Consider the following 27,160-nt stretch of genomic DNA (forward strand, 5'->3'; position numbering starts at 1 on the left):
ATGCTTTGCGAGACAATAACTAGGTGGCTTTTCTACTGATACTTAAGACCATTTAGATTCTTATATTAAACCAATAAATGGAAATTATTTCAATATTCCTCTTTAAAGATGCTCATGATTTTATTTTTTTTTTATTTATTTATTTTTTTCTGAAACTGAAATTTACTCATATTCTTTTGTACATACAATTGTTTCTGCCTTTCGTAATTTAGATCTGGGGATTTCTGAAGTCACTGAGCATGTGTTCATCTGCTCCCAAGGCAAACAAACAGAAAGCACACTGAAAAGGGTCCAAGAGGAAAACAAGAGGCACAAGAGACTGATTAAACTGTGGTTGTGGGAATGAGTAAGAATGGTTTCTCCCATGTGCACATCTGGAGATGAACTTGTTGCACATCAATTACACTCCATCTTCTGTCTCATCTTATCAAATGGTCAGTAAAGGTGAGCGTGGAGCTCTGCAATAACTAGCCAGAATCAGAAATATATCTGCGTAAGCAACAAGTGTGCATAGCACAATAAAAAGCAATAACAATTCAAAAATCCAGCTGATGACAAGTCAAGAGTGGTGTTCCCTAGGGGTCGGTATTGGAGCGGATCTGAGGATGTTGGTCAGTGCTTGGCTGAACATGAGCCAGCATTATGCCAAGGTAGCCAAGAAGGCTAATGGCATCCTGGCTTGTATCTGAAATAGTGCAACCAGCAGAAGCAGGGAGGTGATCGTCCCCCTGTACTCAGCTCTGGTGAGGCTGCACTTCGAGTACTGTGTTCAGTTTTGGTCCCCTCAGTTCAAGAAAGATGTCAAGAACCTAATGTGTGAAGGGCAACAAAACTGTGACAAGTCTGGAGCACAAGTTTTATGGCAAGCAGCTGAGGGAACTGGGTTTGTTCATTCTGGAGAAAAAGAGGCTCAGGGGAGACTGTATCACTCTCTATAATTCCCTGAAAGCAGGTGTAGTGAGGTGAGGGTTGGCCTCTTCTCCCAGATAACAGCGGTAATATAGAGGGAATAGCTTCAAGTTATGTTGAAGAGGTTCAGGTTGGATATTAGGAAAAATTTCTTCTCAGAAAGAGTGGTGAGGCACTGGAACAGGCTGCCCAGGGAGGTGGTTGAATTACCATCCTTGGAGGTGTTAAGGAAAAGCTAGATGCAGTACTTAGGGACATGGCTTCGTGGGCAACATTGGTGGTAGGTGGATGTTGGACCAGATGATTTTAGAGGTCTTTTCCAGCCTTAACGATTCTATGACACTATGATAATTTCTACTAATACAGTCCTATGTATGCTTGAGAATGATTTTATTTAATGCATTCATACATTCATTGCAGGGTTTACTAGTGAATGATTTGTTCCAGGATGTTGCTTCTCCGAAGGATGATAGACAGCAGTAGCAAGGGATGCAAGTAGAGCTGAAGACTTTAGCAGTTTGTGTGAATGTCATGTAACAGTTGTTGACATAGATTTCTCTGTTTCAAGCCCAGTTGCAGGCTGCTATGGGTAGGAAGCACTGTAAATCTTACAGTCCCCAGTTTCTGCTAATTTCAGTACTTGAGGCTTTCTTCCTTTTACTGGCTTTTTCCTTCTGGTAGGCTTGCTGGTGCTATTCTGGGAAAATGGGGAATGGCTATCATTTAAGTGTGCACTAGAGCATGGACCAGAGCAGAAAGGAAGAATAGCTAGAGGTGGATGCGTAGTAGGGGTCTTTATTTTCTCTCAAGCACATAAGCTGTCTGCAGTTAACTGGCCAGCAAAGCATTCACAGGGAGCACTGCTTTAGCACATCTCCTTTGAACAGCCGTGCATTTCTCTATTCCCTTCAGCTGGGCAGCAGAATAAAAGTCACTAAGCAGTTCTTGCTTCTAGCCAATGTCTTTGCTTTATGTAAACAAAATAAAGATTATAGTTAGAGTTATAGGCATGGATCCATTTTAAAAGAATCAAGCCAATACACAGAAGTAAAAATAGCAAGCTCATATGCTATCATCTTCCTTTGGAAATCACTGTTCTTGTATTTGCTTCAAAGGATAATGTGGAAAAAAACAGAATCGGAAAATAATCACATATATTAGGAAGGATTAAACTACTGCTTCAATTCAAGAAACGGTTTTTCAGATCAGATCATTTTTAACAAAACACACATTCTTCCTTCAGCTGATCCCATCTTCTAAGCCCTGAGGTCTTCTTCCATAGGAAAGCTTCATGTTTCTGTGGGAGTTTTGCTTGAACATATTCACAAGATTCAAGTTATTTCTAATTTTTTATATCTTCTTTGAGATTTATTATTTATATGCACTTTTTGTAAACTTTCAAGTTTGAGGTTATCAATTTAATGTGTCTTTTCATTTCTGGGTCCTGTTTATAAAGCATTGTTGTGCATTTCAGTACTATGCATAATGAAGCTACTTTTTTGGTGGTGTTCTAATTAGCCATCATATTTTTTAATAGTCTACAAAATAAAAATGATAAACTGATTTACTTTCCTCAGAAAATGACCAAAGGTTTGGTACATATATTCCAAACCACTTCTGTTCTTTAAAGCACACAAATCCAATCCTTTAGTTTTATGTCTTTCTTGCTCTTTTTTTTTATGTTTTAATAAAAATATTTTAATATATATATATTTAACTTATCTAAATTAATTTTATTATATATTTTATATGAGGCTCAAGACAATTCATCTTCACTCAATGTGGCCCAGGCAAGCCAAAACGTTGGACACTCAGGCCATTTAAAGGATAAGTCAGCCTCTGGCATTTTATAATATTATTTGCACAAGACTTTAATGTGATGGATAACATGCAAAGAACTTTGAACTCCTGCAGTGTCATACATTTTGGTAATGGAATAAAATTCTGATCATACCATAAATTTCATGCTGACTGAAAGCATGCATTTACATCTTCCCCATGGCAGCCTCCGTACTGAAGGAGCATACTCTTTTACTCTGTTCCTTAAATGAAAGTCACCACAGAATTCAGTACTCTAAAAGTGCTCACAGTACTGCTGGGACTTTTCAGAATAATAATGTTACTATGAGGAACTAGTTAGCCTGCAGGTTGATTAGCATAACCATCAGTCCACATTGGTTCTGAACTCTTATTTCTTTATCAAAAAAAGTAAAAAAAAAAAAATGTAAATCAATCGGAAAAATTCTGATCACTTACAGATACTTACTTGTTATTATTTGTTTTCCTTTAAAGAGAATATCCCACATTGGAAGGGACCCATCAGGATCAGCAAGTCCAACTCCTGGCTCCTCCCAATAATCAGACCTATCTCTGAGAGCGTTGTCCAGACACTCCTTGAGCTTTTGCAGCTTGGGGCCATGCCCACTGCCTTTGGGAGCCTTTTTCATGCTCACCACCCTCTGGTGAAGAAAGTTTTACTGATATCCAAACTGACTCTCCCAAATTTGAAAGTGTGTGAGAGCAGTACAAAGCCTCAAAGTGTGCCAGTCAGTCTGTGATGATACCTGTTAACCTTTCCTGCTAAAAGAGACCTGGCCTTTGGCAAAATTTCATATAAAACAGACAGTGGTTGTCGGAGATTTTCTCATGGGCACCGAGTCAGCTCTGCAGCCAGCCCTGTGCAGAAAGCCATCCCATCGAGAGGTGGTGCTCTGTGTTAAGACTTGAGGTTTGTTTTGTCTGATGCTCAGTGCTGGTTAGAAAGGGGCTGAGAAGCAACTGCTATCCATGCTCAACATAATTGTTAGTATTAACACACCGATTTCTTTAAAAGAGCATTACGGTACTGTGTTTCTATGTTAATCTGTGTATTAACTGTGACAATTCACATGAGATTAACATAGAGAAACAACTCAATTTCCCGGAAACAGCACGTATTGTGAAGCCAAGCACGTTACAAAGTACAGAAAACATATTTCATAGCACAGATTACACCCTGCAATTCTTTCTATTTCACTTTGCCTTTAATGGAATACTTTCATAAACCAGTTAAAGTACTTTTTGAAATAGTATACTGATGAAATCATAATCTCATCTATAAATGTCCCAAGCAGACACTAACCTTAAAGCAGACACAGAAGAAAAATGTTGTATGCACATACTTCAGGAGACCGATCTGATCTGAAAATAATTGTTATGAAACCAAATCAGGCATGTGTCAAGTCAGCAGTCCATCTGGAGTCTAGTCTGTTTAACTTCATACACTGTTGTGAAATTTAACTTCATTCTCAATATCAGATTAAGAAGTGGGGTGAGGAAACCATCTTGTTCATTAGTTTCCTTTTGGCAAGTTCCGTATCTAGTAATGCCTCCTGCCACGAGCAGTCAGTAACTAGGTCTCTAACTGGCTGTCATGAATAAAAATTTGACATAAGACACATGAGACAGTCTCAAACATCCAAAAGGAAAGAAGAAAAATTCTATGCCTGTTATTATTGCTTAAATCTTAAAAAAAATTAAGCTTCTCTCTCAGTCTGGGAGAAGCAGGAAGAGAAATGGGGCAGACTACTGCATTCTGAGTTTGTAAGAACACCTTGCTTCAGTACAAGTGCTTTTCACCAGTGGAAGCAAATGTTCTTTATGGAGGATGAAATAGTATATTGTTGAGGATGAAATAGATGCTGTTTCAGAGATGGGAAATAGGATAACAGAAGATGAAGTGTCTTACTCCTAAGCACATGGAAGTGCAAAGGCAGAGGCAGACTCCCTACTCCCTGCTCATGGAGAAAGATTTTGTGATGAGTAATTAACACAAATCATATTTTCAGTTAGCCAAAAAGTTGAAAAGAAAGGTAAACTTGCAAGAAACCTATCTGGTCTGAACTTTATTTTTTGCTGATATATTTATTAATCAGAACTGCGGAATATATAAATAGATTTTTTGCAATCTGTGTAAGATATGTTTGTAAGGTATAGTAGGAATTAGGCATCAGTGTCTCAGTCTATCCCTAGAAATTTTGAAATTAATAGCAATATTTATAACTGAATTATATTTTGAATTTCAGTAATGACTAGGGACATTGTTATTCTAGTGAGATACTGTCTCACTAAAGAAAGAAAAGAATGAGTCAGTCCTATCAAAAGCAAAATCTGTGTCAGGGAGGGGGCTAATGTTGCCCACTAATCATTTTTCTAACTTTAGTCTTCTTCCCAGTGGATAAAACACAGGGGATTTCAGTCTGTGAAACACAAATATTCAAAGACTGATGATTCTTTCTTGCATTTTGTCTCCCAGTTCTAAATATGCCTCAGAGCTTGTAGACATGGTCCCCTGTCCATCCCTTCCTGTACTTCTCTTACTCCCTTCAAATGGGAGTTTCTGAGAGCTAGAAGAAGTACTGTGACCCTGGAGACTGAAGCATGTTCATGGAGATAAAGGTGCTTCTCACCTCAGCTTTATTTTACTTGAATACTCACTTCAGGTTGAGGAGTATGGGGATCTCCTCAAAGGGTCAGAAAACTTCATATAACATTGAAATGCATGTTAGAATCTCATAAATGATGAATTGTGAACAGCTCATCATACATATTCAAATGCTTTATTCACTTGAGCAGATATACTAACAGTTTTATAGCAATTTATTTTATAAGCATACAATTCTGTAATATAGATATGGCATTTTGCAGTTCAGGAAGAGTACAGGGAAGTTGCTAGCAATTTGCTGTGGCAAAGTGAGGGTCAGCCTCTTCTCCCAGGAAACTAGTGACAGGGGGAATGGCCTCAAGTTGCACCAGGAGAGGTTCAGGTTGGATATTAGGAAAAATTTCTTCTCAGAGAATGGTAATGCATTGGAACAGGCTGCCCAGGGAAGTGGTGGAGTCACCATCCCTGGACATGTTTAAGGAAAGGCTAGATGTAGTACTCAGGGACATGGCTTAGTGGGTAATATTGCTGGTAGGTGGATGACTGGACCAGATGACCTTAGTAAAGTTTTCCAACTTAATGGTTCATATGGTTTGTCAATGCATCTTTCAAGCTTGAGCCTTGAGCAGACTTCATATGTTAGGGGAAAAGCTGTGTAATTGATGGGTTTTTTTGAGCTGTATGAAGTCTCAATATAGTAGACTCAGTTCCTGGACTCAATTCTTTCCTTACCAGACCGATTGCCACATAAGAAATCAACTATCACATCAACAAAACAGTGTGACTCTTCAGGTGTTGGGTTTCCTCAGCAAGGCATGGGACAGCAATGTAAGTAGGTTAACTTCCCAGGGAGCCATCCCAACCAGGAACATACCTGGGAGGAAGTACAGAAGCTGCAATGAAAACGAGAAAGAGAAGCAGAGAGAAATTACAAGCCCTGAAGTTCTCTTCCAACTCTTACGCCGTCCCTTTTCCCTTCTCTGTGCCACAACATCATACAACTGCAACCCCCATCTGTTCTTAGTGGCTCACCTCTCCCATATGAACAAATTGGAAAAAGATAGACAAATAACCTACTTTATAAAAATCCTTGAATTTGTTTTGTTTGTTTACCTCAACATCCAATCACATAAACCCATTCCTAATGTATGCTATGGGAGAATAAAAGCAATCTCATATGAAGAAAGCATGAAAACCAATCATTTCCACCTGCTTTGGAGAGCTATTTTGAAGTCTCAAGCATAAGACTGAGAGGCTAAAGATAATCTACAGATGGAGTACTTTAGTTGCTCAGCCTCCTTTGGAAAAATTATGGATGAAGTCCATCAAACTATTCTTTTTTTCTCAATTTTAACTTGCTTCAAATTTAGGTTATTGCCTGTCTTTACTCTGTCTTGTAAGCAAAGTTGTTTCATGTCACTATCAGAATTCCTGGGGAAAACAACAACAAAAACTATTAAAAAAAGAACCCTGTTACTTCAATTACTTTCATTCTTCTTTTTGCTTAAGAAAAGGAAGAGAGGAAAAAAATTATCTGTTGCAAGTCAAGTTTGGATGTGGTGCTCAGGGACATGATTTAGCGGATGGTTGTTAGGGTAGAACAGTTAGGTTGTGGTTGGACTCGATGATCTTTAAGGTCTTTTCCAATCTGAGCAATTCTATGATTCTGGAATGAGACTGATGAAGCAGGGAGCATTATGTCCTGGTACATTACTGTAGCTGGGAGGGAAAAGAGGATGTACAAACCTGTTCCTCCAAAAAGGTCAAATAAGGAGGCAATGTCTTTCCTTTAGGATGGCTTTGATTATGTGAAAGAAATGATTTTTACCTACACTTTGAGAGAATGTACAGAGCACACAGGAAATACTGAAGTATCTTCTGAACCACCAGTAAACAGATGTAATGTGAAAGTTACTGAGTCATTACATCAACTACAAAAAATTGTCTAAATGTAGTAGGAATAAATGCAGGACGAGCTTATATTTTGTATTTTATATTGGAAAACATTTTACATAATTTGCTTTGAATCTTGTAATTAAACATCTTATTTTTAAAATTAAAAAAAAAAAAAAAAAAAAAAAGTTGGCCGAAACCATAACTGCTTTTATTGTAGATCTGGAGAGCTATCTAGATCAACTATGGCAAGTGGCAATCACTTCATCCTGCTCTTGTAGAGACTAAACCTGGGCTGATTTATTTGAAAGACTTCTGAATATGATTATAAAACAACCAAAACAGATCTGCATTATATCATGACAAAGTATTTTTTATTCAAGCCTTGAGTTTCTCTCCAGTACACATGTGGTTTGTTTTAAATGACTGATTTCTTCTTTCTTTTTCTGTCTCTCTTTTTTTTTCCTTACCATAAGCAATGCAAATTGTAGTATTAGCAATTTCCTCCTTTTAAGCTAGAATACAGACAACAAGATCTGTTGAGCATAACATGAAAAGCCAGACGAGTACAAGACAGAACTTCTGTTCTGCTAAGCCTTATTCCTTGTGAAATCAGATTTTCTTTTTTGAAAAACTATCAGGAGACACTGCTGTCAGCTCTGATTAATCACATTGATGCAAAATATCATGGTATTATTTTCCAACTGTAGAATGGATGTCATCACATATTCTGGAGAAGCTATCCTGATAAACAGGAAAGAGAAGGAGGAAGGGAAAGAGGAGAATCAGAAAGTTCTCCTTACAGCCAAGACATGATTAATATTTACAAAAGGAAAATAAATGAAAAATCACAGAATCATAGAATGGTTTGAGTTGTAAAGGACCATTAAGATCATCTAATTTCAACCCCTTGCTATAGGCAGGGTCACCTCCCACAAGACCAGATTGCTCAAAGCCCCACACAGCCTGGCCTTGAATGCTTCCAGGGAGGGGGCATCCACAACCTCCCCAGGCAATCTGTTCCAGCATCTCACCACCCTCACAGCAAAGAACTTTTTCCTAATATCTAGGCTAAATCTACCCTCTTCCAGTTCAAAACTGCTTCCCCTTGTCCTGTTGTTACATGCCTTTATAAAAAGTCCTTCCCCAGCTTTTCTGTAGGCCCCCTTCATATACTTGAAGACTACTATAAGGTTCCCATGGAGCCTTCTCCAGGCTCTCAGGCCTGTTCTCATAGGCGAGGTGCTCCAGCTCTCTGCTCACCTTCATGGCCCTCCTCTACACGTACTCCAGCACTTTGATGTCCTTCTTCTGTTGAGATTCCCAGAATTGGACACAGTACTCCAGGCAGGGTCTACCCAAAAGCAGAGCGGAGGGGCAGAATCACCTCCCTCAACCTGCTGGTCACACTTCTCTTGATTGCAATCCAGAATACAATTGGCATTCTGGGCTGCAAGCACATACTGCTGGCTCATACTGAGTCTTTCATCAACCAACACGCCTAAATCCTTCTCCTCAGAGCCATTTTCTGTCCAACTTGTATCTGTGTTTGGGATTGCCCCTACCCAGGTACAGGACTTTGCACTCGGCCTTACTGGTCCTTCTGAATAGCATCCCTTCCCTCTAGCAAGTCAGCTGCATCACTAAGCTTGGTGTCTGTAAACATGCTGTGAGTGCACTCAATCCCACTGTCCATGTCAGCTACAAAGACGTTAAATAACACCAGTCCCAGCACTGATCCCTGAGGAATGCCACTTATCCTGTGGATGCATGGATGTAAATTCATCTCACTTTGACCGTATTATAGACAGTCACCAAGGGAATGAATATATGGCTGATTAGAATCCTACTCCTGATGCCACCAAAGTATTTTAAACAAGCCGCCTCATGTTGTTGCAAAGATTTTAATAATATCCTAATGAAGAAGCTTTGACTCCAGATGATCTGCATTTTTCTTCACAGAGACTTTTGCCACACTGTATGTTTGTTATTAAAGTCCTTTTTGTTTTGGAACACATTTTAATGATACATAAAAAAACCTGCACATCTGCAGTATAAATACAGTACACTGTAAATTTGCCCACTAGTTATCATTTTTGTCAGCCAATTGTACCCAATTACCTAAACAATAAAAGCATTTTAGTGAAAGGAAATAGATGACTGCTATTAGAATAACCCAGTTATCCTTCCATAAATTAAATGTAAGAAAACTACATAATACTGCAATAGTTACAGCAGCATATACTGCTTCTAGGACTTGTTTGAGAAAAGAGATTTTCACTTGGTTCCTTTTCTCTGAAAATTCAAGGTATTACATATAGATCTAAGTCTGTATTTGAATATATATATGTGTGTGTGTATATATATATATCTTCATTCCTCCTTGCGGAAACCATCTTAAGTATTGTAAAATAAACGTTTTATTTCTAAGAAACAATAAGTCATTACTTCAATGAAAATGATTTTTTTTTTTCTGCAGGCTAGAAAATCTATCTTTCGCACTTTCTGTAGAACAATCAGAATGCAAACAGAAACAATTGAAATATATAAGCAATTTAGAAATGCTTGTTTATATTCAAAAATCACCTATTCAGAAAAGACAGTGTAGGTTGAAGAGGGTTATAGATTCTGTTGCATTTGAAACTGTAAAGACTTTTCTTAGGCATACTAAACAGTCCTAAATGCTGTATTTGTTTGTCTGCCAAAATTATACCAAGAAAAAGGACAGAATGGTCAAGCAACTAATAATTTTTCTACAACAGCTAATGTGGATGAAACACACTGAGCTTAATGTTACTCATCCACATGAATGCAATCTCACTTATTTCAACTGAAGAGGCAAGGTGATGTCAGAAATTGACCCTGTCAGTGATTCTCTGAATTCTACTTCTTGGAGTAACTTCAAAAGCCAGCAATGTCAAAAAGCTGCATTTTTACACTCTGTGTGCATTGCATTTTCTGTTTGTTTGTTTGTTTGTTTGTTTGTTTGTTTGTTTAAGTCAGCTTGTGTACTTAAATATATTGTTAATCCTTCAGTCTCTCATTAAGCATCCAGATTAACTTGGAAAACTCAGAAGAATTTTAGATTCCACCAGTTCGTGTTGAGTAGGGCCAGGGTTCATGGGATTACAAATCATATGGCAGGACATGGCACTCAGTCGTACAATTTCTGGATTACTTAGGGTCAAAAAGCAAACTCCAGTGCCTAAAGAAAAATGTTAGGAATGACAGATAGCATCAGGCTAGTTCACTAACAGCAGTCACCTAGCCTTGGAAATGCTGACCTTACTGGCTACCACCTCTTTGGTCAGTTTTGGCTCTACGCAATGTTATATCTTCAGTGTGAAACCTCGTGTGAATTCTTTTCCATGACAAATATAACGTTTACAGAACTGAGTTGTAAGCACACAAGACCAGCTGGCACACTTTAGAGAAAATCCGAAACTTGTCTCAGATTTTGATAGTTACAGATGTCACACTGAGGGTATGACCCCTTCCCAGGCTGCTGCTTCCAACATAAACTCAGAAAAGAAACATCTTAGCACAGTAGTCTATTTGTGAACTTGAAATATTGGCACAATTAAATGGGAAACTCCCCAAAAAATTGATGAGGGAGAAGGGAAAGGAAGGGGAAGGGGTAGGGAACGGGGAAATGGGAGAGGAGAAGAGAGAAGGGGAGAGGAGAGGAAAGGAAAGAGAAGAAAGAAAAAGAGGAAAAAAGGTGTGAGTACACTCATTAGCATTCTGTTTGAATGTAGTGGCTTTTATTCAACTGTTCAGACAGGGCGAAATTCAGTCTAAATGTAAATGGTAGCTGGGTAAGAGGAAAGCAGGTAGGAAATGACTGGAGAAAAACATGGGAAAATGCAAGCAATGAGCTGGGAAGATCCTATGGCTGAGGCAAACAAGTGAATTTGGGGAGAATTTTGGTGAGAGATGAGGGATACTGATTGATAATTGCAGAACTTTTGGGAAGGGATACTAAGTGGTGTCAGCACAACTCTGGAGGACTCTTAGATAAAGAAGGACATGGGGTCTTGGTCTCCACCTTCTACTCTCCCCTCCCACGATCTCCTATGATTCTCTTAGCTTATGTTTATTCACATTTTTTTCAGTAAAAAAGTAGCAGCATTCATTCCTCTTCACACACACTACTGTGGTGGGAGTAACAGAGGAAAATACAAACTTTATTCCTAGGACACAGAAGAGCAGGAGATAACAGAGATGTTAGAATGAGTGGGTAGGCATTGGCAGCAATCATTTTGAATAGCAGTAGCAACTGACCACCTACATAAATTCACCAGAAAAGTCAAGATTTCTGCATCTCAAATTCTGTACCCCAAACCTTAATGATGCTTCTATTCAAATGAGATAGTGTAATCCCTATTCATCTCAAAAAGGTGCCATGTAAAACAAATTAATACATTCCATTTTGTGAACACAGACAAGTACCAGCGAGTTCTTTGGCAAGAGTCCACATAAAAATGAAGTTTTAAAAGAATAAGTAGTTACAAACACTTAATCAGTACACATCTTGAACAGCGATGATCAAACAAATTAGAGAATAGTTTCTCATAGTTGCTATGTACATAAAATGGGGCAGAGGTGCAAGTGGAAGCAATAATATGTGATCAAACGCAGTGCAAAACTGAGCACCTGAGTCTGAAGGAGTAAAATAAGTCGGCTCACGCCACCTCCTGGCATTTCTTAAATATAGAGCTCAGCAATTTATTTATTATTTTCTACATTACAGATCTGAAGAAAAATGCAAATCTGACATATATGTAAAGTAGTTATGAGTGGAAAAAATGAAAAAAATGCTGTGTCTATATAGATACTTTCTAAATGAAATGTATTGATGATTTTGTGTTGTATAGTATGACTTCAGAATTGAACTAAAAAGATAGGAAGGGATAAAATATTATAAACCAGCTGAGCACAATTTTTGGATTTAACTGAAGTGAGAAGGGCAGGAAATTATTTTTTAAAAGAAATGAAATTATTTGAGTTGATCCAAGTCACTTCTTAGATAGCTCTACTCCCAGTATTTCCAGTACTTAAAAAGATCAGCTAACAACAGAGAGTGGATGGGATTCCTGAGTCTTAGTGTCTATTCCTGGCAGACAGGAGGAGACATTACTGGGAACTGATAAGACAGTGCGATTGCATAAGCCTTAGAATCCAAATTAAAATAAACAAAAATAAATTGCATGGAATTTAATGTGCATTATTTGTTATCGGTGCTTGAAATGAAACAGAGTAAGTATTAGTTGCAGAAAACCTGAAGCAAATTCATGTTTTTATATAGGGTTTTACTCGATTCTCAAAAATTCAGTTGAGCCTGGAAATGGAAAAGAATAATTAGATTCTATTTTTGGATGTGATGGTAATGAAAAATCTTGACATTAGTCTCTTATTACACAGTAGAGGGAAAAGAAGGCTTCGGTTGAAGATACACAGAATATACCAAGGTAAATCAGCGCTGAGAAATGGATTATGAACTTGACTAATATAAAATGGCACTGATTTGGAGTGGGAAAAAATGTAATGTAGATCAACTGGGAATCTTACATCTAGTCAGCTCTCTTTACAGAAACTCTGAGTTTCACATAGAATATTCAGTACATCACATTGCTACCTATTCAGTGTTGGAGAAGGTTTTGTACTCCATTGGCCTCCTGCCCTCAGTCAGACAAGCAAATTAAATTTTAACAACACAGACCTCATTTAAATATAGTAATATAAAACCATTTACAACACCAGTCCTAAAAATAAATTCTATCAGAATTGCTCTAATCTATAAAAATGTTATTATGGCAAAGACTCCATTAAGGGCCATTACGAGTGGCCAAGAGGAGGGCCACTAAGATGATCAGAGGGTGGAGCACCTCTCCTGTGAGGAAAGGTTGAAAGAACTGGGCTTGTTTAGCTTGCAGAAGGGAAGGCTCTGGGGAGACTTCATTGTGGCTTTCCAGTACTTGAAGGGAGCATATAAACAGGAGGGGGAACAGCTGTTTATAAGGGTGGATAGTGACAGGACAAAGGGAAATGAGAGAGGGGAGGTTTAGGTTAGATATTAGGACAAAATTTTTTACAAAGAGGGTGCTGACACACTGGCACAGGTTGCCTAAGGAAGTTGTGGAGGCATTCAAGGCCAGGCTGGATGTGGCTCTGGGCAGCCTGGTCTGGTGGTTGGCGACCCTGCATGTAGCAGGGGGGTTGAAACTTGATGATCATTTTGGTCCTTTTCAATGTAATGAAACTGATTCTGTAATTAAAAACATGTAATCCTTTGTAGTCAGAACATCTCTTTTAATGTCTGAATAAACTTCTTGTAAATTCTCTTCAACTTCAGGACTTAAATAACTTAAAAAAAAAAAAAAAGAATCTGCATTATTTATATTATAAACTATTACTGGTCATCAAATACATATGTTATATATGATACAAAAGCATCTCTGTAATTTCATCACCTTTCATTCTTAGGTAGAATTTCTTTTCAGGTACATATGAACATAATTTTAAAAGAATTTGGGAATTTTGGAGGTGATCTGAATATTTTTGCTCCAAGACATCTGCAAGACACCAACTTTTCCGACACTGCTGCTCAGCACTTTCTGAGAATCTTGAAAAAAACATAATCATTCCAATCTATTTTTACTGTCCTTCTGACAGCTGTCTTCCTAGTGAGCAGAGCTGTCACTGAGAAGCCTTGCTCAAGAAGAGACTGGGGAAAAAAAAAATCTAACATGAGCTACTGGGTGGTTTGCAGGGCTGAATTGGCATGAACTTTCTGCTTTCAGGGCTGGTTAGTATGGTCGGTTTGCATCCACTCTGCCTTCTGCCAAAATGAACTATGACAAGAGCAAATTTCTTAACACAGGGCCTGAGGATCTGACCTCTGCACTAGAACTAGTCTTGATAGAAATCTCTCTTATCAACTACATTTGGCTGCTCATAAAATATTGTATTTGCCACCATTTATAGAATGAACCATATTTATATATGTGGTTGAAAAAATACACTGCAAAATAAAAATTCAACTGGCAACTAATTATAAAAATAAAAAAATAGTCAAATGAAATGCCTGTGAATGTTTTTTTTTTATGGGTAGTTGAGCAAGTCAGGCAGTCATTCCAATAAAACTACTGCTTCTTACTACTGAAATCCAAAATGAATTACCATAAAGCTTTTATACAATGTAGTGGTGAGCAGCTATATACATCATTCACCAACTCAGCATTTATTTGTTTGTTTTTGATGTATATTGCATATTTTCTTATCTCTTATTTTTCTGTTTACATAAAACTATGTAAAACTAAATATTTTAAATGTAAATATCTTTAGGTAGAAAAGCAGCGTAACATTTTGCAATCCCTACCTTAGACTGCTCCTGGTGCACATTAATTCAGTTGATATTTTTTATCTTTTCCTTTAAAAAACCTTGGAAAGAGCTCATACTCCCAGACTGTCTAACACTAACTAATCATTCCTTTTACCCTTTTGTACCTCCATTTGCTACATAATAAGGTACTTTTTGCTGCTTGTTCCAGACACTGAACACTTTTATTGTACGTTTACATGTATAAGAAATCTAATTAGCAAATGTGGAACTGCTAATGCCAAATTACTAGCACAAATCACATCTCCGTGTTGTTGGTCACGGAACTGAATGTTTCTGTCTAATACTTTACATATTTTAAGAGTTATGCATATGTTATCATTACCAATTAAAAAAAATAAAAATTGGCAGGTCACTTGGGACACAGAATTTTATGAATCTGTGGATCAACACATATATGAACTGTAGCTCCAGAAGATTTAGGAGATGTTGGGAGTAATATTGATCAGTACACTTAAATGGGTTTGGGATGAATAAAAGTAATACTGAATGGTTTGACTAAAATAAGCTGTATGGAAATTTCACATGCACTTAATTAAACTGTCTATTGAGTAGTTTGTCGCTCTAGATGTGATCAAAGGAAGAGGTCTGTCTTTCATTGACAGTGAATAGAAAACTTGCTGGAGAGAAAGGTGGTGGGATACTCTTCTGAAGTCCTCACTGAAATGACAAATTCATGTACTGTACAATTAAATTTGCTATTCACAACATAATACATAAGGAAACTCACAGAGATCGACACATACATATTCATAGACCACAGCTGTTTCCTCTATTTTGAAATTGAATTAGGAAAACAGTTGTTTTATACAGCAGCACTACAATTAGGCTAAGGGCTTTAATGACTTTTATTGAGCATTAGTTACTATATGGTTTATAAAATAATGTCATAAAAGAGGATTGCTTTAAAATATATTGTATCTCTTCAAACAAACTACAATCCCAACACTGAATCTATTTTATGTTTTGGGCTTTACAAGTCTATTTGATATTCATAAGATGTTTGTAATGCAAGAAGAAAACATTTTAAAAACCCTCAAAGAAAAACAGATATCACAGGCATGGAAGTTGTACTGTCTGACAACTGAAACTGTGGTTTTAAACTGTGATAGTGTTTTTTAAAACAAAAGAAAAATAGAGTAATGAGGACATGTCACTCTAAGCTTTACTTAAAATTGTGTGTAGTGGCTGAATGGGCACCAGCCAGGCTTGATGCCTTTCTTATTCAGACAATTACCAAGGACTAGGAGGTGCACTATTTGCCAGCATTTTCCTGATACCTGTGGCATGACAAGTATGTTGGAACTTGCACTCCCTTATGCACAGCTAATAGAAAAATGAGGCAGAAATATCCTGAACAAAACATTCCAATAAAGAGAGCAGGCTGCCTGTAGCTGATTGTTGGAAGAATTATTTCTGAACTTGGAGGCACATCTGACAAATTTGATATTTGATATCTGTGGGATATCTCTTCTGCATTTCAGAGAAGACTAGGAAAGTTCTTATCATTAGCAAAACTAATAGACAAAGGACAAATGCTGCTGTATGGAGTAACTTAGAGTTGCCCATCGTTGGCTGAAAAATTCATAAATTGCACTCTAAGCCCAAAGGCTGTCTTTTATAGGCAGCAACTCCACCTACATCCCATAGAAAACAGACCCTTCACTTTTTCTCATCATATTTATCGTATTCAGGTCAGAACCACAACCTGTATTTCAGAGATCATGCAAATAAAAAGGATTCTTCTAACAACTCCCTTGGTTTCCCCCACATATTGTGACAGTTTTTGTCATTTTCCCCAAATCTGCAAATGGCTTGGATACTGCTAAAAACCATGAAGCGTGGGGACATGTGAGCCTACAAACAGGAGGGAAATCAGCTTTTTGAAAGGGTGAGTGACAGCAGGACAAGGGGAAATGGTTTTAAGCTGAGGGAAGGGAGATTTAGGTTGGACGTCAGGGGGAAATTCTTTACAGAGAGAGTGGTGAGGTGCTGGAACAGGCTGCCCAGAGAGGTTGTGGATGCCCCGTCCCTGGAGGTGTTCAAGGCCAGATTGGATGGGGCCCTGGGCAGTCTGGTCTAGCATTAGGTGGAATGGTTGGTGGCCCTGCGTGTGGCAGGGGGGTTGGAGATTCATGATCCTTGAGGTCCCTTCCAACCCTGGCAATTCTGTCATTCTGTGATTCTGTGACATCTCATCTCCCTGTCTGGCATTTTTAGTGGTTATTTTCAATTAGCACGAGTCAGAAACACTGATACTGCTTCTATAATTGGTGAAATGAAGGAAACGAGATTCAAGCAGATTAAACGTTGGTTCTTCACTAGCTGTACCGTGACGTGATCATGGTACACACACAGAAATCAGCGAGAATCAGAAATCACACACAGAAATCAGCGGTTTCACAGAAATCAGTGAAACACGCATATTTTTACTAATAGTTTAGCTATCAGCTTAGAGTACCTTAGGCTCACCAACCCAACCCTATAGACTGGCACTTCCTTTGTAAGCAACAGAAAGCAAGTATTTAATATTTCTCCTTGCCCGTTTAGAAAACCAGGCATCGAATACGTCTGACTTCGAAGCTGGTTTCAAGGAGAACGCATTAAGAACTATCGCTGCCTCGGATCCACAGCAGCTTTACGTTGGTTTCCTTTGCAGTTACTCAGCACGTCCGTGACGCAGCGCGGCCCCATTAGAACTACAGGTCCCGGCGTGCGCTGCGGGGCAGGCGGCAGGACGACAGGGGGTGGGGAGAAAATGGCGGCCGCTGAACTGAGTCGGAGCGGTGGCTGAGGTGAGCGCGGGGTGATCGGGAAGCGGTTCTGTTCTTTGTTTCTGTCTTCGCGACCGTCTTTTTCTTTTCTTTTTTTTTCTCCTGTTGTCCCGCTTGGGAACGAGGAGGTCGCGCGGGGCGGGCAGAAGCTGAGGGGCTGCGGCGGGGTGAGGGATTGGGGAAAAAGGAAGAGAAAGGGAAGGTGAGCGGAGAGCCGCGGGACGTCCTCCGAGAGAGTCGTGCTGCTGTCCCTGGAGCGCCCCAGGAGGGCCCTGGAGGGCTCTGCCGGAGTGGTGCCTGCATGGCACAGGAAGGCAGGAGGCCTTCCGTGATACTGCCCGCATCCAGAGCCTTGCTAGCAGTGCTCAGGTCCCCGTTATCAGTTTGCAAGCACTGGAGGAAGACTGTGGGTTCGACTTGTTTCCTGGGTGGCTTTCTCCATAGGTACTTGGTGCCTCTCTCCGTGGTGGTCTGTTTTCCTGGCTAAGATGTAAAGCTTTCTTTGTAGAGATCCCTTTCCTTCCCACTGACAGGAGTTGCATTCAGACAGGGAGAGATTTTATTTTTTTGCAGTCAATGAGCCTTTCCATAGGGAGGGATCCCACCTCCTGCCTTCCTTATCTGGATAGCATTCCCTCCTGGTGAGCAGTTCAGGCAGGTTGGTAACAACAGATGTGTGGAGTCAAGTTCTTTACAGAGAGTGGTGAGGTGCTGGAACAGTGTGCCCAGGGAGGTTGTGGATGCCCTGTCTCTGGAGGTATTCAAGGCCAGATTGGATGTGGTTCTGGGCAGCCTGGTCTAGCATTAAATGTGGAGGTTGGTGGCCCTGCATGTGGCAGGTGGGTTGGAGATTCGTGATCCTTGAGGTCCCTTCCAACCTCGGCCATTCTGTGAGTCCTCTGCACAGGAGAGACACGGATCTGTTGGGAACCACCTCCCCTATGAGGTCAGGCTGAGAGCTGGGGCTGTTTGTGCTGGGGAAGAGAATGCTCTGGGGATACCAGATAGCAGCCTTTCAGTATCCAAAGGAGGATTGTAATAAAGAAGGGGGCAGACTCTTTGTTAGGGACAGTTGTAGAACAGGCTGCCCAGAGATGTGCTGAAGTCCTTGTACTTGCAGATATTCAAGGTTAGGCTGTGTAAGTCTCTGAGCAACCTGATCTAGCTGTAGCTGCCCCTGTTTATTGCAGGAAAGTTGGATTAGATGACCTTCAAAGGTCTCTTCCAACTCAGACAATTGTATGAATCTATGAAATGGCCTTTAACACAGCAGTATCTCACTGTGGATGCCCCATCCTTGGAGGCACTCAGTGCCACATTGGATGGGCTCTGGGCAGACTGGTCTGTTAAGTAGCAACCCTGCCCACAGCAGGAGTGAAATTGGGTGAGCTTGAAGGTCCCTTCCAACCTGAAGTTTTCTATTATAAATATTAATTGAACACAATGAGACTGTCCAATAGGACTATACAGTGAACATTCTTAAATAGCTTCACACTTTACTTTAAAGTTCTTATATGCTTTGGTGTTGCTGTGAGTTTTTCTGCCAGCACTGTCTGGCAGATGATGTGCGCTTTTGTGGACAGTCATTACCGGGTGAATTTACCAGACTGCAGCGCTTGCCAGTAAGTGCACTGCATGGAGCCATGCTTAAGATAATTGAGGTGCAGGTTCACAAATCCTGTTACTGAGAACTAATTATATTACCATTTCTTCCTTTAAGCTTAATGCGGTTAGGGAGGTATCCCATAGTACTTTGAGCTGAGATATTAGGAATAAAAAAGCCTGGGTTGGATTACGGTACCTCCTTTCTCTGTTGGAGAATTTGTAGGAAAGTCCCATATCAAAATGAGTTTTAACTCCCATATCAAAATCAAGTTAGCCAGTTTGTGTTTGTAAAGCTACATCAGATGTTCTATCATTCTATGTTTGCTTTGCAAATTGAGTAGGTAGTATAAAACCAGAGGAATGGCCAAGGCTTTGACAAGGCATGTATGGCCTGATTTCTGAAACTTTTATAATATACACAAAATAATTTGAAATGTATTCTTGAGCAACTTCAGTATTAAGCCATCTTTCCAGAAAAGTCAGTGTATCAATGCTCTTAATAATAATTATTACTATAAAAAAGGGAAGAAGGGGGTAAAATTTTCCTGAACTGAATTGTAATGCCTTGATATCTGAAAAGGCTCACACACATTTCCGATTCAGGAAAAAGCTAACAAAAATGGTTGTATAGCTTCAGTTTAATATTTGTTTGAAGATGATTGCTTTAAGTCTGGCATCATCTTAAGGAAACGTGGGCAGTTAGTGAGGAACATCATCTTCTCTCTACTTCTGAAGCAAACTTATGCAGGAGAAAAGAATTGAAAATTTTTGTGTGAAATGTATGTGGAAGGAGGCATTGGCATATTCAGACTCATCAATTTAACTTCAGCTATTATGAAAGTGAACTGCACTTTCAATTAAGAGATCTAAGCTGTAAAAAGTATGGGTTAAAGGCACCATTGATGTCAGTGGTTTTTAATTGTCTAGCCTAATTCTGTAACGAAGGAACACTTGTAAAATCATTGTGCAATTTTTAAACACCTTTGAAGGTTTTTCTTTTTATGTAAAAGCAAATCATGTGTTCCTTACGTGGAATAGAGGAGAAATATTTATTTGATGGATTTTTAACTCAGCTGGCAGTGCGTGTACAGAGGCATAGGAGTGGTGCTTTCAGTTTTGACACTGAAATGGATATTGGGTTAAACTGGCCTTTGAGAAAGGGGGGAAGGATCCATTTTAATCTGCATTTTTTTCTGAAAACTGCATTTTGGAGCCAAACTGTTGATATTTAAGAGTAAGCATGGGACTTGTTAATCTTGCATCTCTTTGGCTAATTACTTATTGACAAAACTAGCTGTTTTGATCAATTTTTCAGGTAGAAAATGTGAGTGGGGAAAAAAGCAATGTCAGAACTTAATGCACTGTGCATTATAGCATTTTCAGCTCATGCCTGCTCACCAGCCTACACCATCTGACTGCGAGAGAAGCTTAAACCTGTGCTCTCCTTTGTCTTAATTTGCAGGAATGGATGGGTGCCCAGTTTACAATCTCATTTTGAATACTCAAATTAAGTTAATTATTTATATTGTTACATAACAGAGTTACATAATGGTGTAGCTACAGAAAGAAAATACAACACCTTAATATATTAATTTCTTCAGCTTAGGGGTATATACATTTTTGGAAATACAGATCTGATTGTATTGGACTGAGATAATAATTCTGCTGTTAATACATTTTTTTCCCATCATCCAGCACTTGTACATATAATCTTTTTTGTTTTTTTTTTTTTTTAAAAAGACAATCCTTATGAAATCAGATTTGGTCCAGAGTTTTGAATAAATTTTTTTTCCTCACTAAGTAGAGTCATGTACTCTTAAATTGCTGTGATAATCTGACATAGTGGAGTATGGGCCATGATATCTTTCCATTTTAGATGTCTACTGCGGTTGCTTTTTTTTCTTTTAAAGCTGAACAAGAAAAATATGTCTGTTCTTCTGTTTGGCTTTTAGTGCCATCTATGGAAACTTGGGATAATAAAACATAGTTTCAACTTCTAAACTATCCTTGAATTTTGCATCCTTGAAGTAAAGACAGAAGATGCACACGTGAGGGAGAGAGTGATGAGAAACAATAAGTACAACAAAGCGTGTTTTTATTCCTATGTTAGTGCGTCTGGAATCTGATGAATCAGTGGGTTTCTTCACCCTTGCCAAGTTGTTTTAAAAAGGTTATAAATGAAACTGAAAGTTTGTGTTAAGAAAAGTGACTCTAACCTGTCGCACAAATGTTGATCTGCTTTTTAGTGTAGGTTTAGAGAAGTTGTACTTCAGTTAGAATTGTGTTTAGATTTACTATTATCATTAGGAAAACAACTTCTAGTCTTCTTTTTCAGATGTCACTTCTAAACTAAATTATGACTGCCTTATCATGGTTGGCTTTATTTTTTTTTTTAGTTGTTGAGTTCTTGCTCATCAAATACTGGACTACTTTTCCCTTCTCTTCATGCTTAGAATTTATTCCAGTGGCAAACAGCAAAGCAGGGTCACCGTGAGAAGCTTCTTATTTTAGTTAGTGCTGTTCTATTGCATTTGTTTCAGGAGAAATCAGCATCTGTGGGCAAAAATTTGCCTTAGGCCTAATCTGCCTGTGATTCAACACTGTATTTAGGAAGCTGTGGCCTGCGTTTTGTGCATAGAAGTTGTAGCTTCATTTTGGATTTTGGTCCTGTTACAAATCATAATGTAATTAAAAATCCAGTTAACTATTTTAAAGTGAAACCAAAAATGTTCTGTTTGAACAACTGCCTTAAAAAGAAATTTCCTCATATCAAATTATGCTATTTCTGACTCTTGGTTTGGTGTCATTTAAACATACTTCTGACCAAATTGAATGTTCATTCTCATATTGTTAGTTCTTGGAAAAATAATCTGCATTTTATATATACATATATAACAATTATTGTTAATATATTAGTTGAATATTGTTTTTTTCATTTCTTATTTTTGAAAGCAGCAACATAGTGTTTATCTGAGATTTTTTCTATTTGTGAAGAGGTGTATTTGCAGGGCTCTTTGCATTTAGTTGTTACAAAAATCCACATGTGCTGGTTTTATATAGAAAAATGCCAAATAATTTGCACTTCAATATTTAAACAGTAGGTTAGGCTATGTTTATCCCTAAAATGGGTTGCTTCAAGTTTGATTTAATGGCATAAAAATATCTAATTGCATAAAAAATATATTAAGCATCTTCTGTTTATAATTGTTTGCTCTCTCATCTAGAATCTATTTTCTTAATACTGAGAAAAATGTTACAGAAAATCCACATGAATGTTTAGCATCGTTTCCTTTGTGTAGAACAGAAACCTTTCACATCTCCTGTGCTGTGACTTACATTTGAAGTGGAAGTACCTTTATGGATGTTCAGCACCATAAACAGTGGCAGTGAGGAAGGTCATCTCAATAGATGCAAAGAAGACATTTAATCAGACATCAAATGTAAGAACAGGGTGATGGAATTTCAAGAATAGGAAAAACATACATATTATTCTTGTCAGATAGAGTGAATATCTGGGTTTCTGTGGTAACAGTCTGTGTGGTGTTGGAGCTAAAGAATGTTACTTCTCTCATTCTTGATAAGTTTCTACATATATTTGGATGTAAATTGTCCAAAATTATTGTTTTGAATTACATTTTTGTTTTCTTTATAGCTTATACCTTGCAAAATAGAAGACAGATTACCGATTAACAATGCCTGCTAGTAAGTATTGTTACCTTAAATACTTGAAGATATTATTTAGAGGTTTTTATGGATGTGTATTTTCTTTGGGAACTAAAAATTGTAACCAAATTTAAGGGGGGGGGAGGTCAACAAATGATACTTGCTGTTATTTTTAAAGTGCTTAAGATCTTGATATTTTGCAGTCTGTGTAGATCTCAGCATATATTTTTAAGAGATGCTCACAGTTTAACATTGAGTTTAATGATTTAAAATGTATTGAGTGCACTTTAATTACATGCTTGTAATGAGTTTAGCAAGTGTTTCATTTCATGGGGAATCATTTGAGGACTGTTTTTTGGGGTGACCTTATATTTGTTATAAGGTGTGATTAGTGGTTGTTTAAAAATACTTTAAAGTAATTGTAGTGATCCATGGTCACATCTCTGAATGTCTGATCTGAAAGTATCTGTACGTAATGGTAATGTTTGATATGCAGTACTGATAGAATCACTGTCAAGTAAAATACTTCATTATAAGTATTTTGAGTTACTTTGATTTTGTGGTAAGTAGTTGAAATTCTGCCTTTACATATTTGTGAGCTGATGTAACAAAATAGTGGCAAATATGTATGTTCAGACTGTGCTGTGGTCTAACTTTTCATGAGTTAACATAACATAACATCATGAACTATTGCTGCCTTTAATTGTAGTTTTGATACTATTAAGGCCTCTACCATGATATTAATTTTTGCTGGGAAGGTGTTTTGCTGTATTTGTTTGTTTTGTTTTCTTTAATAATTAAGCTGGTAAATTAAAAGGCTTTTTTTTTTTTTTTTTTTTTAACCTACATGAGAGTCATTATTAACATTATTTTCCCTGATGCACGTAGATAACTGCAGAGTCCGGTAGAACTTGAATGAGATCAAAGCAATTTTTCTGTAGTGAGTTCAGAACTACGCAGCCATTTATTTCTGTTTAGGTTAGACTATTCTTTGTTGAATGAATTATTAAGAAGTTGTTACTGTAACATTCATGCATATTATAGTTCTTATGAAATGACAGTACTTTATTAATATTTGCAAAATTGTAGCAATGAAGAGAGATTGGATTCTAATGGAAGCAAGCATTATTTTGTTTATAGAGGTACCTTTCAGCAATGTGCAGCCTCCAAGACTTCAGCTTTCTGAATGTGTAAGGGATGACTTTGTCCACTGATTTAGGTTTCTAAATAGATTCCTCCAATTTCTTTCCAGAGCATACTGAGGTAAAACAGGTTTCTACTGTAGAGTTAACTTTGAAATTTAGTTCTCAGATCATCATGACATCTTTTCCAGTATTGTCCTGCTTGTTTGCATGAGTCTATATTGATGCCTTGCAGTATTTTTTCTACCCTTTTATTCGGTGTAGTTAAGGAATGTGTAGGTGTGGAAGTGGTGGTATGGAAAGTCAAGAAAAGCCACGGTTTCGGTCTTTGGGCAGTATTAAATCTTTTGGGGGATTTTAACTTTTGCTAGAGATACTTGAAAAAGTCATTCTGAAGTTACTGTAAATTCTATTTCCCCCAATATTAACTGTTAATCTTTAGATGTAGAATTGCTGGCTGTTACTAGAAATGGCACGGCCTTTATATTGATGCACGGTTTGTAGTGCTATAGTGTGATGAAATTGCTGCAACAGTGATTAAAAAAAATTGCCAAAATGTTTCTTTTTTTTTTTTTTTTTTTTTGTAGCTATAACTTGTGCAAATGCATGGGCATTAATGCTACAAACTTGTTGCCTTCATCCCAAGTTGAAATGCAAGTTATGAAATATGGGAAAGTAAATAAGGTTTCTCAATATCTCACTGATATTATAGTACAGTGAGAGCAAGTTGATTTGAACCACAGCAATTTTGTTAACCGATTTAGCTTGGATTAAAATGTCAATTAGTTCTTTTGTTTAAAAATGGAGTATAAATAGCTTACTGCCTTCTCCCATCAAGGCTATCTGAATAAAATAAGTTTTCGGTCATCAAATATGCAGCTTCAATTTCCTTGCTCAATAACTTATGCAGATAATTTCATTTAATGTGGTATGGAACAAAGCTGGTTTTGGTGTTTTTGACTGCATTTGAAATGAAAGATGTGAGTCCTTCTGTTAAGGAAGAAAGCATAGCTAAATCTTCTGTGAAAACATTTAATTAAGACTTGTGGTTTTGGGCATTATGTTCCAAATATTCACACTTAATCAGATGGTTCAAACAGCAGTTTGCTAGCTAACGAGGTTTCTTTTAGGTAACTTAGTCTTGTTTTCTTATACTTAAATTATATCCTTAATTCTCAAGACTTTGTTAATAGTATATGTTATGTTATCCTGATTCTGGCTCATGATTAGCAGATCATTTTATGACTGCTTTACTGACATGCAAATTCAGAGAACAAAGAAGTAAAAATAATAATGTGATTACCTTGTATACTGCTGTTGTATTAATAATACTGAGAAGTTTATTAATGCAGACATTCCCTACACTATTTGCCATTGAAAGAGATGAGTTGATTTTGGAGTTGCATGTATTAGTTATGGAGAAAACCATCTATAATCTGGCCTGTTCCTGACTATGGTGAAGTCATCATTTGGGTAACTTCAGAACACTTTTCAGAATATACTGAGTAAGACGCTCAGTGTTGCTTCACCTTCAGCTGTGTAAAAATTTGTTTCCTCAATTGTCAGAATACCTTATGGCTTTTTACTGTCATCTTTGTAGAGATAGCTGGTGCATAGTTGAGGTGCATTGCAGAGACTAAAGAAGTCACCAGTACAGAAGTATAAAACAGAACAATTTAATGGAGTGATTGTCTTTTTCCATTTTTTTTTTTTCTTTCTTTGATCTTGCTATCTTGGTCAAAGTTGCTTTATAACTCTTATTAAAAAAAAAAAAAAAAAAAAAGGAAATTTTCTTTTAAAATACACTTGAATACTTAAAATACAAGTAAATTCTTGACTCACATTAATCTTCTGAACTCATTTTAAGAGGCATTAACTATTTTCATTTTGAGTTTCTTTCCTCCACGACTTAGGAGAACTTAGTTCTCTGGCAGTTCTAGGTTTATTCTGTATTAATGACATGACTAATGAGAAGGAAAGGTTTATTTCTCTGTGAAGTAAAGTTCTAAAATACCCTTATGGTGGTTGAAGATGTATTTCTACTTCTGTTTGTATAGATATTTCATAGGATAATGCACTGTTGGTTTGTTTGGGTTTTTTTTTTTTGGTTGTTTGACACTTTAAAATCCAAAATGGAACCTTCCACTTAATGAAATGGATTTTTTTGCTGTTGCTTTAATTAATTTTGTATGCAGTAGAGTTTCTATTTGTTTTCCAGAAGTGTTGTTGACTACATAGAATAGTGTTAAAATAGTTACATTATGACTCTCTAAAACAAGGGCGTCCAACCTTTTGGCTTGCCTAGGTTGTTTGTTTAGTGAATAGAAATTGTCTTGTACTTTATATGTGTGTGCAGTTCCAAAAGTGATACCTCCTATTTCCATACAAACGACAACAGATGGAAAGAGCACAATAACACTATTTGATAAAGCAAATTCTCAACTACAAAACGCTGTTTTCCAACATAGTCAGCACCATTAGCTGTCCAATTTCACTAGTGCTGAACCAGAGCCTGCATGCTGCACTTACCCATCTGCACCATAGCAAAGGTGAGCCATTGTCACCACAGCTAAAATGCATCACCCACAACTTCCCTGTGCATATATTCACTGTTTTGTCTTCAGTTACATTCAGCAAGCATTGGTGAATGTCATTGGGTGCAGTCTTTTCTTCGTGTAGTTCAGTGACACACCTTTGTTTCATATGCACTTCCATGCCAGATGCTATTTTGTCAGACTGCCCCTCTGCTGCCATCTGTAACATGACAACAAAATGTAATGGAATACTGATGAGAGGCTTTAACCTCTACTGTTACAGGCCAGCATAATAAAACAGGAGGCATTACTTTTGGAGCACCCCCTCACAAAAAAGTACAGTATTATTAATTTGTAAGTAACAAAACATTTAATCTTAAATATTTTTCTTAAATGATTATTTATTTATTTATTTATTTATTTATTTATTTCTGTAGTCTTGGAGCCCCAAGCTATGGTTTTAGGTTGGAAATAAGGAAAAAGTATTTTACAGTAAGAGTGGTCAGGCACTGGTTCCCCAAACAGGTTATGGATGCTCCATCCCTGGAGTCGTTCAGGCTGGATGGGGCTCTGTGCAACCTGATCTGGTTGTAGGTATCCCTGTTCATTGCAGGGGGGTTGGACCAGATGGCTTGGATCCCTTCCAACTCTGAGGATTCTGTTATCCTGTGTTTCTATGACTTCATCTCTTGAGGTCCCTTTCAACCCTTCCAATTCACAGAATCACAGAATGGCCAGGATTGGAAGGGACCTCAAGGATCAAGAATCTCTAACCCCCCTGCCACATGCAGGGCCACCAACCTCCCCATTTAATG

At 37.8% G+C, this 27,160-nt stretch overlaps 1 protein-coding gene across 5 annotated transcripts in view; it reads left to right on the forward strand.

The window, feature by feature from the left end:
- Window positions 1-17,097: 17,097 nt before the first annotated feature.
- EFR3A (EFR3 homolog A) overlaps window positions 17,098-27,160 on the forward strand; it is a 70,298-nt gene continuing 60,235 nt past the window's right edge. The window contains exons 1-3 of one of the 5 annotated variants that reach the window (XM_090138006.1): window positions 17,337-17,422; window positions 20,469-20,516; window positions 22,657-22,708. In XM_090138006.1, coding sequence (XP_089994132.1) covers window positions 22,699-22,708 — 10 coding nt within the window. In that variant the 5' untranslated portion in view covers window positions 17,337-17,422; window positions 20,469-20,516; window positions 22,657-22,698. Of the gene's footprint in view, window positions 17,423-20,468; window positions 20,517-22,656; window positions 22,709-27,160 lie in introns of all 5 variants that reach the window. The other 4 variants (XM_090138004.1, XM_090138005.1, XM_031591236.2 and 1 more) reach the window with 4 other exon arrangements.

The sequence above is a fragment of the Phasianus colchicus genome, chromosome 3 (genome assembly GCF_987193195.1).
Source record: "Phasianus colchicus chromosome 3, bPhaCol1.hap1.1, whole genome shotgun sequence".
NCBI lineage: Eukaryota > Metazoa > Chordata > Aves > Galliformes > Phasianidae > Phasianus > Phasianus colchicus.